The 17,819-nt window shown below is 39.8% G+C and overlaps 1 protein-coding gene across 12 annotated transcripts in view; it reads right to left on the reverse strand.

The window, feature by feature from the left end:
* The window catches only part of gria4b (glutamate receptor, ionotropic, AMPA 4b), a 107,345-nt gene that overhangs the window by 43,523 nt on the left and 46,003 nt on the right, over positions 1–17,819 (reverse strand). For all 12 annotated transcript variants that reach the window (XR_009207243.1, XR_009207242.1, XM_058415720.1 and 9 more), the window contains exons 3-7: positions 14,586–14,825; positions 8,835–9,019; positions 6,978–7,031; positions 6,533–6,691; positions 1,157–1,324 (exon numbers count right to left, since the gene is read on the reverse strand). Coding sequence is in view for 10 of the 12 variants with exons in the window: in XM_058415720.1 (XP_058271703.1) it covers positions 1,157–1,324; positions 6,533–6,691; positions 6,978–7,031; positions 8,835–9,019; positions 14,586–14,825 (806 nt within the window). In the remaining 2 variants the exon portion in view is untranslated. The remainder of the gene's footprint in view (positions 1–1,156; positions 1,325–6,532; positions 6,692–6,977; positions 7,032–8,834; positions 9,020–14,585; positions 14,826–17,819) is intronic.

Below are 17,819 nucleotides of genomic sequence, written 5' to 3' on the forward strand. Positions count from 1 at the left end.
AGTCAACATTCTCCCTTGCAGTATCCCCCATATATAGAAAAGATAGATTTGTGATTGGGGGACAATGAAATGAAAAACAAGCGGCTCTGTTATACCGTGGGGGCAAATACTTTCCACCTCTAAGGGAAGCCTCACTGCCAATCAATACAAAATTCTTCTGACTGATATCCTTTAATCCTGTGATGAAACATTTCTATCCATGATGAGTATAGTGTCTTCTGTCCCCCACAAGACACGAGATGACATTGTTGTAAGTCAAATGCTATGGTCTCCACTCGCACCAGATCTCAATTCAATTGAACACCTTTTTTTTTTTTTTTATAGATTCTGGAGTGAAGTGTTAGATCACAGACTGAAGAAAAAGCTGTTAGAAAAATAGGGCTCATTCCTCCAGTATAGTTCCAGAGACTTGCAGTGAAGGTGTAATGAATTAGATCTGGTGGCTCATGGTGGCCCAACATCTTATAAAGACACTTTATGTTCTCTCTAAATAACTACAATATGTTATTTTTTTCCCCAAATCTTTTGTAACATTATTAAGAGCTGGGTTCATATCTATTTTGTAAAAGAACCCATTAATTATGACTTTTTCTTGGAGTTTTTATTTTAATCTAGAAGTCACTTTGCTTAACAGTGCTTTGTCAGTTACACAGCCTAATGTAACATATTAACCTAGCTAGCCTGTATGGCTAGTAACATTAGCAAGCCAACTAACAATTCCTCAAATTGTAAAATCAGCTTTCAACTTAGCTTTGTTTAGCAGTACTTTGTCTGTTACCAAGACTAAACTAAACAAGATAACATAAATAGCTTGCATAGCTAGTTACATTAGCAAACCAACACCTCAAACTGTCTAATCAGTTGTCAGATTAGCTAACTAGTTAACTTAGCCAACAATATTGCAAATAGCACTAAACAAAACATTAAGTAGACAACCTAGACGCGGTTACTCTTACGTACATTTTCCGTTTTTGATTTTAACCCAGTTTACTTATAAAGTTACTAGTTAGCGTTTTTTTTCTTTATTATGATAAATCAACGATAAAAATCAACACAAGCTTCTGATATACACAATCATGACAACGGGTTAAATCAGGGTATTTTACCCCCCGCACTGCGTATGCTCAGTAAACCGCTCCTTTTGGGCTTTGCATACCTGTTTTAGTGTGCGCTCCATGTCGATGCCTTGGTTCCAGGGAGCTGCTGGATTTGCCAGACAGTCTCCGGCATTGCCTCTGCGCGAGATGTCCACCTTCTGCCTGCGCAGGTTCCTAAAGGCTTCTGCCATCACCATCACTCCGTCGTATGTCAGAGCGGAGGTGTACTGCATAGAGAGAAGGTCAGGTAAAGGTCATCTAAATACCACACATCCTGTACAGCACCTCGTTCAAATGCATACCACCTCCACCTCTGGGCTTTGTGCTCCATTCTCTGATAGTGTCATTTTCATAGAGTTACAGAAACCAAAAACACAAATATTGGATTAATAAATATACGAATATCAGCTACAGGTTTACTGTATTGTACAAGCTAAAGGACAAGATATTTTGTGCCTTGTGTGAATTTCAGCAATCCCTCCTTCAGCAATCATGGATTTTAAATAAACTATTTAAAATAAATGATTTATTAAAATAATACATTAATAATTTTAATGCGTTTCACTCCTGTTAACATTAATAGAATTACTATCAATATTAATATTAATAATAAATATATAATTAACTATTACTCCTATTATCTACTTATTTCTCAACAAAGTTAGCAAATTCGCTAGCTTCTTCACACCAAATAGCTTACACTGATTAGCTACAGAAGCTAGTTGTGTTGTGTTTGGTAGATGGATTGTTTACATTTATACTGCCCAAACATTATATAACTATAGTATACCTATACGTTTGAAAAAAACAAACAAACAAACAAACAAAAAAAAAAAAACATCTACCATACGCACCAGATAACAGATAGCTAGCTAGCTGTGTTGTGTTTGGAAGATGGCTAACACAAACAGCTAGTTAGTGGCAACTATCTGGTAAGAAAAAGCTAGCAAATTTATTTTAGATAAACTATACCTACAAGTAGATGTTACCTAGAGATGCTAATAATTGTATGGTGTAATTGTACCCAGGATTTGATGCTAAATACAATGGTGAAAAGTGAAAAGTGATTAGAAAAGTCTAATGGTGGTGTCATATGCTCAGGTTTGTGAACACTGATGATACTTTAACCTTAACCTTGTTATCCAGAAACATCTGTTACACTGCAAAATTAGGATAAACCCACAAAATATAAAGCCACGTTGAATCTGTTGCTAAGATGGTGTTTTCTATGGTGGATGTGTGATTCGACAGAAAATCTCCTGGCTATTTGGCTAAATTTACGTTATTGTACTATCACTGATCAGACATACAGTATATAAATCTATTTAACCCTCCTGTTATCCTCAAATTTACAAATGTTTTGCCCTTGGGATCAATTTGACCCCAGCAATTTAAACCTACAGAATATAATTTTTACTCAGGTATTTTTCTCGGGCAATTCATGTTTCTTTGTTGACTCCATAAAAAGCTTTTCAAATAAAACATAACCCCAACCCACCCCATTCTCCTAAACAACCAGAATGTCTAATGCGTGACTTTTTTCCCCTTTTAATGGCTTTATTTTATTTCTAAGTACATATTTTTGTTATTTAAAACATTTGGAAAGTAGTATAATTTCTGTTCAAAGGTTCTGATCAAATGTCTTTTCCTCTGGGTGTCTGAGAAATGATGTTTTCCCTCCACCATGTTGCGTGAACTCTCAGTAGTTCTCGCAATACCACAGATACTCATGTTAGGTTAGAGCCCTAAAGCAAAGGGATGTCTTGAAGATTATAAAATTGATTGTTATAGTGACCTCACTATTAGCCAAAACAACCAAATGAATGTATTTTTTTTTTTAAACCAAACTGACCCCAAGTAACACTCATGCCACAGAATGTGTACAGGCCATTGAAAGCATATTATGAGGATCATTTTATGTTTACCTGGTTGTCCCCATTACATTAGAGAAAAGTCATTAAATATGAAGCAAAAAAAAAAAAGTCAAACATATTTAGAGACATTAATCATTGAATGGGGTCAGATTGACCACAAAGATAATAGGAGGGTTAAATAAGATAAACCTTTAGTAAATGCTGGTGGAATTGATGCGATGCTGAAATCAGCAACAGCATCCTAAATAAGGAGATTGATGAGTGAAATGTGTTTGCTCACAATGTTTACAAATACAAAATACTGAGCAGGACAATTCAGTGCATTTGCTGGTTCAGATAAAGAACAGCTGCATTACAGAAATGACGTCATGCTCCTGTAGCACAAAAAATGGGTTCAGTGAGTGTGTCAGCATGAAAACAAGCAAATGGGGAATGGGAACAGGAGAAGAGAGCACATTTGGAAGGACTCATACAAGCACGACGCTGGACATTTATTGAGCATGTTAAATTACACATGCATGTTTGGTTTCAGGGGGAGGGGCTTGAGGAGAGGAGGGTGCTGGTGTTCCTGGATGCAGTTCATACACACATCTGTCTTTGCTTTTGACAAATGCAAAGAAATGTGTGGATGAGACGTGCGATATGAAGATATGACTCACAGAAGTCTTTCATTTGCATTCTCTCTCTCTTTCCCTCTATCTCTCTCTCCCTCATCTCATATATAAGGCTGCAAAGACACTTCATTAGGTGCCATTATTTTTGCTCTGCTCTTCCGCCCCTAGCCCCTAGTATATGTGTGAATGAGACGTGTGATATGCAGATATGACTCATAGAAGTTTTTCTTTTGCTCTCTCTCTCTCTCTAACATCTCATCTCCTATGTAAAGCTGCAAAGACACTGCATGAGGTGCCAATATTTTAGCTCTGCACTTCCACCCCTAGCCCGTAGGGCATGGATGATAATTACAGGGTATGCAAATGGGTCTTTAAAGATGTCGGTCTTTAAAGACGATTTTAAAGAAATGTGTGTTTTATTACAGTCTGCAAGTTAAACATGTTTAAGTCTTTTCGATGCCGGTTCAGAGATCAAATGTGAAATAGTGATAAATTGTTTTGTGTTCATTCAGTATCAAGAGAAATAAAATTCAACTGCCCCTAGATGTGAATGAATGTGTGGTTGTGTGAGAGGACCATGCCCCGTTCCAATCAGGTTGTATTCTCACCTCACACCCACGGATCCTGGGTGAGGCCACTCACTAATCTGAAAACAATATATAATAATTACTGGGTTGCTAAAACACATAACTGGTATCAGCCAATCAGCTTTCAGAATGCATTTTACAGAATTAACACTAAGCTGTGCCATAACACAATAATCCCTTTGAAATTTTATGCAATTTATTGTTATAATTAGGCAAGTTGGAGTCATACAGTACATGGCACCCAACTGCTGTAATTAGGTGAAGGTTTGAGAATTGATTGGTCCGATCTAAGAGACCAGACTGGGCTTTTGCATAAAGTTGAAATGTGGTAATCAGTGTATTACTATTATCAGTGTATGATTATAATTCCATGCTGAAAATGAAACCAATGGGGCATTTTGGAGAACAAATTTGCTTTCAGTCTGCAGTCTGGTCTGTGAACCATTTACTCTGACCTGCCACTGTTACTAAACTCGATTTTAATCCTCCCTTCTCGAGTGAATAAACATTCCTGCCTTTTCTTTCCGCCCCTCCTTTTCCATGCCTCACTGTTCAGCTGCTCTTATCTGTTTGAAGGCAGTTCAAAGCTTTGGGAAAAGGTGTAAGGTGAAGGATTGCTGGCACAGATTTTTTTTTCTTTTACAAACAAAAACACCAAACCCATGGAGAGGCCTCAAGGCGAAAAACATCAGATTGTCAAAGGAGGTGAAGGAGACAGACAGAAGAACGTGTGAGAGAAGAAGAAGGTGGAGATGAAGAAAGCAGAAGATGCACCAAGAGACTCGCCCAGCGCTGCAGTCATGTATTAATTATCAAAAATGACAGGAGTTCATTATGTCCTCCTGGCCGGGAGGCGGATGTTACGTCACTGCTTTAGATTCATTAGAGACGCTTTGGGGTGATGCACAGGAGGAAAGCAGCCTGCTGTTAGCACCAGGGTTGGGGGGGGCTTAAAGGGAATACGTTCAGCCCCATTCATCCTGCAGTAATGCCCGCCGCTTCATCTGGACCTCTGCAGTTCGGAGCAGGGGCACAAATTTATCTAAGCCTTTAAACAAGAGGACTGAGCCGGGTGCAGCTGCTGAGGATTCAGATGATGAAGAGGATAGCACAGACTTCAGGGACTCCGAGAATAACCGTGGCACCAAAAGAGCTTCAATTAAGTGCTAGGCGAGCATCGAGTGTGGCTTCGGCTATGCAAATAACACGGCTTTGAACAAACACGCAGGGAGAGCAAACCATGCCAGATCCATGCTGTTAGACCTGCAGTCACTTACAATGTGTACGAATCACAGATTTCTATATCCATATGTGGTCAAACACACACCCATACACCCACACACACACACACGCACAAAAAGAAAAAAACACTGCTGGCCAAGTGTCCCTCTGTGAGCCATTAAAACCCATAACCTCTCGAGGACACAGGTCTCAACCCTTGCCAGCGGTGTATGCTTAGGAAAAGCCGTCCTAATGCAGCATCCCTCAAGGCCAAGCCAAGAGGATTTCCTTCTGCACGTCAATCTCGTGGCATTCTCTACAGACTGTCATCCTCATCAGCTCCCATGGGGATGCGCAATCATGGTGAACGGAAAAGGACTGAAAATGCAGCTGCGGCTCTAGCATCTCTAGCAACGTTACACCCAGGATGGCTAATAGGAAACTGCTGATGCTGAAAGAAGCTTAATCATTGCATATACAGTGCATCTAAAATATACAGAATAATACATTGCATGTGGGGCTTTGGGTGATGAAATGTACAGAACGCTAGCAAACCAAGTATTCTGCTTAGTTTGTTATTAGTAGTGAGTTTGTCTTTGTTCAAATCCCTGTGAGAAATCGGTAGATCTTGTTTTAAACCAATAAAAAATTCGATATAAACAAATAAAGCGTCTCATATGTTTATACCACAGTGCAGTTGCTATGGCAATCCATAATCGGAAAGGAGGAACAGGAACTAGGGTCAAATCTGTGGAGATGCAGAACATGAAAACTCTTTTATTCAAACAAGAAGGCTAGGACATGAGGATAAAAACAAAGTGTTATTATCAATAAGACTCTGCATAAAAAAGTGATACAGATGATATTGGGGGAAAAAACACAGGACAGGTGAACACAACTGGTAAAAAAAGGGGGTGGAGAACCAAGATTTTATCATGTGATGCTCGTCGCCATGGGAACCACTACGCGAAGAGGGAATCGTGACAGTTCTAGTTTGTCAAAGACCTGAGAACTTAATACAGCTAATTACAGTGTAGACCATTAAAATAGAACTAAAAAAACAAAGCAAAAAAGCATTCTGTCTGGTATATATTTTAGCAGGAACTTCTACATCTGAATCACAGCGCAAGTGAATTTACCTTGGGAGGAACGTCTGAACCGGGGTACTCTCTCTGGTCCAGCTTGTTCCAGCGCTGCAGGAGTTTAATCACCATGGGATTGCTGAAGTCCACCAGCTGAAAGCCTGTCACGTTTGCCCCGCCATGCATGAAACGCTCCAGATTGATGTCCTTAAAACCCTGTTGCGGTGGACAAAAGCGAGAGGAAGAGAGGAAGAGAAATATTCAAGCTGGCCTGTGATAAGACTGATTCTGTAAACACTCGTCCCCCCTTCTTGCCCTCCTGAGCCAATCCCAAGCCTGTGCTGTTTTGTCACCGGCGCAGCAGCCCGGAATATGAATTAGACTCGACATCTTGAAAAGAAAAAAGATTAACAAAGCCACTGAGGGAGGAAGGAAGAGTAGGAGGATGTGAGTTGAGGAAATATTCGGGAAGGAATAGAAGGAAGAAAACAATTTCACTCACCAAATTTGCCATGATGTAATGGTAGCCTTTGACATGCTTGCCAACGCTCACGATCTGTTAAAACAACACACACACACACACACACAAGGTCGTCACTGTTCGCTCGACACCTGAATGAAATGCCTGTGCTACCAGCCGAGGGGGAAATCAGACTTCTGCTGTTTTTAATTAACAGCAATAATAGACACTGCCTCAGCTTATAATGTTCTGTCAGAGCAGAGATATTAAGTAAATACGGCCTCTCATATCTCAAAGACCCGTGACAGCGAGGGAAATTATTTTGAAAGGCAATCATGTGAAAATCGGTCACAGCATATAGAAAATGCTCTTGCGCACTAAATCATTGTAAACAGTTTTAAACTGGTTGTTTGTTCAGGCAGATTTTTTTTAACTGTAGACAGTTTACACCTGGTTTGTTCCAGATTGTGTATCTGGGTTGTAGGATTTTAAGCACATGAACTCATTTTTAGCTAATTGCTTGCCAGGTCACGAGACTGAAGTCTTTTTTCTGTATGCATGTTATATGCTAATAAACCCTTAATTCTAGACCACAACTTTACTGACCTCATTTCCTGATGTTGTAAAAAAAATTGTTGCTACGTCAAAAATCTGGATCTGGATACCATGTGTAATTCTTGGATATACCACTGTAGATAGTTTGGTCCATAATTTAGATCAGCATAATAGTAACTGTATGAATTAGATCTGGCTATGTCCATCATTTCAGGGTAATGTTAACATTTTTTCTGGCCTGGACAAAAACATACACAGTTAAAATGGACAGGTGGTGTCAGTTGGCAGCATTTGTCAATATTTCACTGCAATTGCAACTGCAAACCTCATAGGTAACTGGCTCTAAAAATGACAAACTAGTTCTACAGTGTAGATCACTGTAGAAAGTACCGTGGGTCACAAACAAAGTACTGAAGAATTGTGTATAAATCCTACCCTACAAAGATTTTATGGGCCTCTGAAAAGGAAATTCTGACGAAGGAAGGAGGAATACAAATATACTACATATACATATACTACACGACGAGAAGTATTTGGACACCAGAGCCTTATGTGGTTCTTCTCCCAACTGTTGCCACAAATTTACCAGTTGTGTAGAATGTCTCTGTAAACTGTAGATTTCCAGTTTTCCTTAAGAGGCTCAAACTTGTTCCAGTATGATAATGCTCCTGTGCACAAAGTGAGCTCCATGAAGACATGGTTTACCACGGATAGAGTGGAAGAACTCGAGTATCCTGCACAGAGCCCTGAGCTCAACACCACTGAACACGTCGTTTGGGATGAACCTGAAATGCTGACTGCACCCCAGACCTCCTCACCAAACACCAGTGTCTGATCTCACTAATGCTCTTGTGACTGAATGAACACAAATCATCACAGCTACACTCCAAAATCTAGTCTAAGGCTGTCCCATAAGAGGGTTAAAGGCCTTTATCAAGGGCCCAGGGGTAGCAGTTTGACAGTGGTAGGATCTGAACATTACAACCGTCAAATCCATCGACCAACATTCTCAAAAAATCTCAGCGATCTCAGTAACTTTAACTGTGACATAGTTGCCAGTTAAAAACGGAAAAAACCTAAAGTGTCTATTTTCATGTGAGGCATTAAACACCACCGTGGAGTGTGAAGTGACACAGACACCACAAAACAAGCAGAAATTCAATTCTTTGGTGTCTCTGAGACAGAAATTACGCTTGTACAATATCTGACATTGTGATTTCATCAAGTTCAGATCTGTTCTAAATATTTATTAGATGCTTTTGCACATAAAGGTGAAATGATCAGATGTAAACATGTGAGTCATGTGATTCCCATTTGCTTTTTGTGCTGCCATCTGAGTTGTACCTGCTCCAGCATGTTGGTGAGTCGTTCTGGCTCCAGGTCTATGACAAAGGTTTTCTCCTGCCTGCGGTCCAGGTCCTCCAGGAGCTGCCGGTAGTTTGCATCGTTGAAGTTCTCCACGCAGATTGCACTGACCTGCCAGCCATTCTGACCTGCTTTTTCCATGATGGCCTGGAGGATAGAGTATCCTGTAGAAGAGAAGAGGAGGCTGTCAGCATAAATCAGAGTGAGGACTGTGAGTATAATTCGTATGTTTTTAATGGCTGAGCTGAGCATCTCTCGCATCATCCTTAGCATTCAAGATACAAAGCCTTACTGAACTGTTCTTCAAAATCTTGTGAGACATTTCCATTAATCATCAGTGCTGCAGTCCATGTGTTAAGTATCTGTGTAAATATATTTTCATTTCATTGCATTGTCTGTACCGCTTATCCAATTACCTCTGCTATTAGCTTGTGCATGTATTGTCTTTATTAGAGTACACCGTGCTAGATTAGCATGCTAATAGTCTTCCCTTAACAAACCAGCATATATTTGGTATATTAACTCATACTGTTAAACTTAAAATTATTTGTTTACTATAAAAAATAACTAATATTAGGCTAAGAATTTTATGCTAAGCAATACATCAAGCTTAGTGATGACCTCATGTAAGTTTTCATTTGATGAATCAGATTAAACTTAAACCCTACCCACATCCACCAGATTGGCAAGTGTTTCCAGGATGCCAAAGCCCACAAATTTTCATTTTGTGGACATTTTAAGGCGTGAGTCATCAAAACAACCCCCTAGCAGGCAATATCTGAATACTAATGTGAATATTCAGTTTTCACAGCAGCTCCGTTTCCACTCAATAAAATAGATCAGCACTTTCTCAGGCTCTCTGAAGCTCCTGAAATAACATACCAGTCATGTTCCTAAGTCACACTGGCAGGCACAAAGCTGCATGTTCTCCCAGCTTTGAGATGTTTTTGAGGTTCTCAATGCACTGATGAGTACAGTTTTAATTTCAGCATGCCACATTGCTGTGTTAGATATGTTAATGTGGCTGCTGGAGAGAGACACCCGCTGCCTCCTAGGGCCACTTGACTCCAGGATGAGCAGATGTCCGTGTAAAACGGACCCTTATGGTCACAATCAGTAACTGGCACCACCTCCCTTTCGCTTTGATAATTAATGGATTAACCTATGCCTAATCTGGCAAGCCTGCAGTTCACCATTTGGGAATCATGTCTGTTCGTTATTGCTAGCCTACTGCTAGCTTGTTCTAGCATCCGCAGCCTACATTTCCACATGGTGAGGCACTGTAGCCAGCACTGGCAATCAATAATATTGTTTTTTAACCAGCAAGCAGAACGATGGGCCACTTTCCAGTTGCCTTGGTTCATGTTTTTTGTTGTTGTTCATTTGTTGGAATCATAGATCATTTTAAATACAGAGAGTTATAAATCAATACGGTGGCCATATTGTACTGGTCCTCAGTGAATATGCTATCTGCTGACATGTGAGTGTAGATATGCAACCTAAAATGTATTCCAAATATTTATCCTGAACATCACTGATTCAGTGGCAACAACACATTTGGTGTAGGTATATGTGCAAAAGATTAATTTCATTGCTTTAAAACATGTAAAAGTCATTGATCTTGTGAATATACTGTCATCATGGTGGCTTGGTGGATAGCCCTTTGCCTTACACCTCCAGGGCTGGGGGTTTGAATCCTGCCTCCACTGGGGTTTCCTCTCCAGTTCAAAGACATGCATTGTAGGCTGACTGGAATATCTAAATTGTCCAATAGTGTGTGATGGTGCCCTATGATAGACTGACATTCTGGTCCTCTCTAGGGATAGGCTCCAGGTACCCCGTGACCCAGCGGGAGCAGTGGTGTAGAGGATGGATGGATGGATGTATTGTCATTCCTGGAAGGTTTATTTTAGTGGATAAATTAGCAACATTTTTAGTAGGCATTAACTAGCTACGTTAGCTTGCTAGATTATGGCTAGGTCATTTATTTATTTAAGATTACAAGTGAGGAAAATCATTAAAAAATTGAAAAGTCACTGTTGTAGCCTATGGAATTTTGACTATATAAGACATATAACCTATAGAAATTTTTAGACTCAGACTCAGAAAGAGAGAGAGAGAGAGAGAGAGAGATAAAGAAAAAAAGCAATGCAATACATATGCAATGTCAATAAAAAGTCTTTCAAAATTGCCAAAATTTAGCATGTATGCATATGCAACATTTGCTATATTGTACTACTACTGTGCCTTTTTGAATTCTAATAAAATTGTTCATGATACTTAATTAGACCATAATTATTAAATATTATTATTATTATATATTATTTACTACTGTTATTGTTGTTTGCTTGCATGTTAAACAATATTGTTAAATAAAAAAAAAATGAAAAAGTGCAATTAATCAGATTGACAAATACTAATTCTCACAATCTCTGAGTCTTGTCATGTGTCAAGTTTCTAAATTAAAAATTGATTTTTAATGGACATGTAATTGAGTAAAAGAAGTGATATAGATATTAAGGTATTAAAAAAAATATTTTTTTAGACTCATATAGGCAATAGTGGTGGTTAGGGTGGGGCAGTGGCTGTAGTGGGTAGCCTGTTTGCCCTGCACCTCCAGAGTCAGGGTTTTTATCCAAGTACTCTGGTTTTCTCCCCTGTCCTAAGACAACTTTTAGGTTGACTGTCATCTCTAAATTGTCTGTCGTATCCTCTGTACCCTGTAAATGGTTGACAGCCTGTACAGTGTGTCCCCCACCTTGTGCCCAGAGTCCCCCGGGATAGACTCTAGTTTCCTTGCTACTCTGTATAGGATAAGCGCTACAGAAAACAGATGGATGGATGGATAGATGGGCAATGGTTTTCATTTGAGGATCAGTATTGTTTACATGTCAGTGTTCTCTGATATCTGATACATAATCACACCAGCAGCACTCCAGCATAGCTGCTGCTTTCTGCACCGGATACTTTTATAAAATGCCTTCACTTTCAATTTACAGCCACAGCCTTTACTTCAAATAACCAACACAGAACAGAGCACTGATTAATATCTGATAAATCTGTAGCCCGAGGCTGTGTGTGCGTGTGCATGTGTGTGTGTGTGTTTGTATATTTGCCAGCCAGCCCAGTCGGGTAAATCCACCATGTGAAGCTTTTATTTATTTGGCTATTTTTTTCTCCAGTTATTTATATATTAGATTCTCAAAGCATGTCAAATAATTAGATACTACCTCTGCATGCCTTTAATACCTAATACACTTATTATAGGTAACATTAGGCTGCTTTCACACTTGCCATTTTTAGGCCACTGAATGTTTCAAGTGTAGTGAAGATAGCACCGGATGTTCCAAAACTAACTAACATGCCATTTACATTCAAACAGATCAAATCAATCGATCAATATATCATTAAGTTTAGATTTTGTGTTTTCTGGGGGAAATATGCTCTGTAGCACCAAAAAAGAGTACCTAGTAGGAAAGCAGACTGATTCTACATTATTATTTAAACATCCTTCTAATGCACATTACACAAGACCTTATACTGTATTCTCTGATAATCTCACTGTAACTCACACATCAGGTGCAAAATTGTCTAGAGTACAGGACAAATTACATACTGTACACCTTGCAGAATCTGTAATGTGCTAATTATTAAAATAAATAAATAAATAAATAAATAAATAAATAAATAAATAAATAAATAAATAAATAAATAAGAAGAATCATAAAAATTGCAGGCTTTTTTAAAATTTAGTTTTGCCCTGAATAAGCTGTTTTACATAACAGATGTTTACAGTCCACACAACAACAAATTTACACCAATGAACAGATCAAATTTTACATGTGCTTCATTCTTAATACTGTATGCTGAAACCCGGAGGATCAGAGACTGTCTTTATGTTCTGTGATAGTTATTCATGCGTCATTGTTTGTCTTGAGCAGCTAAACTGCCCTACTGTTCTTCAGAGATATTTAGGTCCTGCACATTCTTTGCTTTTCCAGCATCTTTTGCATACTTGACCCCTTTCCAAACGTTGCTCTATGACTTTGAGATCCATTTTCTCACACTGAGGATAACTGAAGGACTCAACTATTACAACAGCTGAAAACATTCACTGATTCTACAGAAGGCAACATGATGCATTATGAACCAGGGGGGTATAAACTTCTGAACAGTGTAAATTGGTAATATTTTGTCTTCTGGAAAACATGTATCTTATGTAGCTTCTGAAATAACAATTTACACCAAGCACTGTGTTTAAAAGTTTACACCCCCCGGGGCTTAGTGTATCATGTTGCCTTCTTGAGCATCAATGAATGTCACTGATCATCCAGGTAACAACACACAGTATTAATCATCAACTTCAATTCATGTCTTGTGGGTTATATATAACCATCTGTTATGTGAAAGAGCTTATTTGGGGTTTTACTAAATAAAAAATACAAAATCATGCTTCCCTTTTTCAAAAATTAATAACATTTCGCAGATTTTACAAGGCATATGTGAACTTATGACCTCGACTGTATACGACTGTAGACAATAACAGGATCCCACTACAGGGTGCCACCCAGAGGAGAATTAATTCTGGTTCGTAGCTGGTGCCGAGTTATAAAAAGTGTAACAGGAAATAACTTGTTTCTTCCAACATTCAATGTGACTAGAAACTTGAAATGTTCTTTAATAAATTAAAAGAATGTAATCACAGGCAAACTGTTGTGGGTTAAGAGGAATAAAATACTTAATCACGTGCTGTTATTTGAAAATACCTACATAACTGCACACCCTGTAATGTTTTATTCCTTAAATATGTAAGTTAAAAAAAAAAAAAAATTAATAGGCTGTCAATTGCACTTCAGTAAGCACTTCATGTAACTTGGAGCTATCCCCCTATTTTTCTGGATTTGATCCTATGGGTAACTGAGTTGTTTATCCAGTGTATGACTACTCAAAACACACACTCTGTGATGACAGACGAGGATAAAGTCAGATGTAGCAGTCGCTCATCTGCCAGGCTCTCGCAGGAAGAGAGTGCGCTTTTAGAAACGTGTCAGAGCAGAAGCCACAGCTCTCCTCCGGGACTCCTGCCAGTGTAGCAGTCTAGCACACTGGGGGAAGAGGAAGAGAGAAGAAAAGACACTGATGGAGAGGAAAGAGAAAAGACGAGGGAGGGGGAAAGACAAGACAAGCTCTGATTCTTCGCTGCGGAAGTGTTCGTTGGGATCTGGGAGCTCAGGATCTGGCGTATGTTCCGGAAGAAACAAAACCACAGCAGCTTTTTCTTTTAGGAAAACACTAGCAGGATGGGGGGAAAAATCCCTTACAAACGGAGGAGTCCATCAGTTCTTCAGACAGCCACTAGAGAAAACTACAGCGCTATAAAATAGCTCCTTTATGGATTTATAAAACCTGTGATGTCTTTATACAGTATCCGATAACTGACTAAATGCTGCTAGTGTTAATCTGTTTAAATACACTACATTTCACCTCATCTCTACAAAGTGTGTACACACACACACCCAATCACATCCCTCATTCATGCAAAGTGTGTGCGTATGTGTGCATGTGTGTTTGCAAATACCTCATCCCTGAAAAGTGTGCACACACAACACGCACACACACATACGCAGGCACACTCACTCACATCCCTCATCCCTTCAAAGTGTGCGTGTGTGAGTGCTGGTGTTTGTGTATGTGTTAGAGTGTGTGTGTGTGTGTGTGCTTGAGCCTCACCCCGATCGGTGTCATATAGAAAGACGAAGCGGTTCCAGTCGTAGTGGTCGAGGATGCTGAGCAGCGCTCCTCGTATAGACGGCCTCAACTGCAGCACAAACTGACTCTCACCCTCGATGGGGAAACTGGGCGTGATGAGGGAGATGTGCAGTGCTCCGCAGAAGGACGTCAGCGTGTGCACAGAGCGCTTGTCGTACAGGCCGAAAATGGCGAATACGCCCCTCGAGTACTGCGAGCAGACTGAAACACAAACACACCAGAGAGAGAAAGAGAAAGTTACCTATAAGTTTAATTAAACAACATGCCTCAAGGGAAGAAATGCATTCATTTTGCCACTCTATAGCATTTACAAACAAAGTAAATTAGTGTAGCGTTTGCTTGTAGAATTCATTTAGAGACTCTTCAAATATTCATAAGAGGGCCTGAGAGAGTCTTTTACCCCAATGGGTAACTTACACAAACAAGTGTATAAATTTCATCATCACGTCTCATCATCACCCCTCTGTGAATTACGCCTTTGGATATCAAAGCAGTGTCTGTTCTCCCTTGACCAAACTACAAAACCACAGATGGATTTTTAACTGAATGTCATCTCTTTATATGAACTGAATTTGCTGGGGAAAAAAAAGAAGCAGACAGAACAGAACGTCTTTAACTGCTTACAAATAAACAAGACTTTCACTGAAATGCATCTTCTTCTTGCAACCGACAAAAACTATTCTGATAGAAAGCATGCTAACTTTGATGTTTTTCTTTCTTTCCTCCTTCCAAAGTCGTGGCGAAGATGAAGTCGACCCCAACGTCTCTGAAAACTACACACCAAAACAATCCTGCATTTCATCAAGGATATGCAGAGGCATACCGGGCGAATACCTCGGCGCTCGCTCTACGCTTGACAGTCTCTGTCACAATTATACTTCGCTGAATATAGAACCAGCTGAAGTGTCTTTTGTCTAGCCGTCTTGGTAATTCTCCAAACGACACTGATTGCCGCTCACGTGCATCTGAGGATAATTGTAGATTATTATCCGCATCTTATTGTGCTTTAAATACAGGCTCACTAATAATGCATGTGCCATGACGGTTATCTTAATGACGGCAGAGCTCATTTCTGAATTTCGCTGTGGGGGTGGTATTCAGGGTTAGCAAAGAAAACACACGTGCATGCACGAGGCAAAAAAAGGCAGCGCTTAAGACACCTGCATGGCCATTTTCCACCAACACAACCAACCATTGACATTCTCATCCCGCTCAAGTAGGACAGAACTGTCACACTAGAGGTTCTTATCCAGTCTAGTGGAGTGTGTGAGTGCTGCAGCTCTCAAGCCGCCTTTTCACGCTGCAGTCATTCAATTTCACCCGATTTCCACAGTCGATGTGCTTTCGTGTGATGCTGAATTGGTTCTCTTTACTCTGCTTGTCATTCCAGAGCCTTTATACGATTACCCAACATAAAACAATTACAAAAAAGAATTGTTGGCTTGCCCCCCCTTCCTCATCTCCCTTACACCTTTTTTCTATTAAATATCCTAGTCCTTTCATTTGCTAATATCAGGTTATTTGACTAATATGTGCTTATATTTATGCAAAGGATACAGCATTAACTGGAAAATCCAACCCATATCATCTGTGAGTGCAATTACACTACAGTGGAGATCACTTCAGTCCTTTATTACGCCGCCAGTGAGTTTAGAGACCCAGGCAGTCATGGGCACATCCATCCAATTCCCTGCCTTCCTCCATCTCATTATAGTTTTTCGGACACATCTTCTATCTTCTTTTATCTGCCGGGAGGGGGATGTATGGAGAAATCACAACCGTGAGTGCAGTCCCAGGGAAAGGAAAGCACTAGAGAGAAAGAGAGTGCTAAAGGGGACATGCCGGCTGCTTGTAGCAATCAAAGCAGCAATCACCTTAACAACACTCTCACCAGCCACCTTCTCCCAAAACGTCAGCTCAGCTATGCTCCAGGTTGCCTTGACCTTTTTAAAGAGGCCAAGATTCAGAATGGAACACAGCCCAAGGAAAGCTTCTATCTGACATTATCAAAAAAAAAAAAAAAGCCCCACATTTCCTGCTTGGGTTTCATGTTGACACGGAATACCAAAGTAATCAACGTGGCTTTTTGGTGCATGCTCTGGGGAATGCACTTAGGATTAGTCATTGATCATTTACACTGATCGATCCCCAGGTTGCTACTACATATCTGTGGGATTGACAGTTATCCGTTTGACGATTAGCCCTGAATCTGATTGGTGATGACCCCCCAAACAGTAACCAGGATCATTCCAATCAAATGAGCTAGCATGTCAGTGAGATTATCCTGTGCTTCACACAATCAATCTCATTCTCTTTGTACATGCATGTCCTGTTACAGCTAACGTGTGATTTGACCTTGATTCTGCTGAACAAGCCTCCTGTAGGATCCTAACCACTCTTCAAGTTGACAGATTCTGGGGAGTTGCATAGCACCAAAAAAACCTCCACAGCCATCCATAGTCGGGAGTCTTAATAGTGTGTAACCTGCCATGCTTTTTGGGAAGGAGAGACGCTGTTACTCTCTCCTCTGTCAATTAACCAATCACTGGTGGTTGGTACTGGTGGTATGTACTTTCCTCAAAGTGTCCAGCAGCCCTGTCATGCATCAGCAGGAGTTTGAAAAGGTTCTGTGGATGGCTTCATGTGCCTCAGAGGAAGTTTGAGCTAGACTTTAGACTCTTCAATTGGTAGTGATACGTGAGAACTAGAAAATAGGCAGAAAAACTGTAAAATATAAGCTGTATATGATGGATTCAAATATCTACTATCAGTTTGCATCAACTGCCTGCCATGATTTACTCAAGGGCCTTACACAGGTTTTTTATTATTATTATTATTATTATTATTATTATTATTATTATTATTATTATTGGTTTCTTCTTATAATACCAAAAATGAAAACTGATGCAGATTATTTTCCTGAGCCAAATGAATTTCTCTCACTACATGCACTGTCTGACATCCAGTCAAAGCTGTTGCTATGAAGCATGATGAGCAAAGCTAAAAGGTCCATCCAACCCAAAGAACATGTCCAAGAGTGTTAAGAGGATGTTCTGCTGACAGAAAGAGAGTCAGGTGCAAAACACGAGTTTATATTTCATCAGCCAAATGTTAATAAGGTAAGGTTTACTGATGTTCATTTGCATGCAAGCTCTTAGTAGCTCATGCGCGAAATTGCCAACCTTCGCAAGCACA

The sequence above is a fragment of the Hemibagrus wyckioides genome, linkage group LG18, assembly GCF_019097595.1.
Source record: "Hemibagrus wyckioides isolate EC202008001 linkage group LG18, SWU_Hwy_1.0, whole genome shotgun sequence".
Taxonomy (NCBI): Eukaryota; Metazoa; Chordata; class Actinopteri; order Siluriformes; family Bagridae; genus Hemibagrus; species Hemibagrus wyckioides.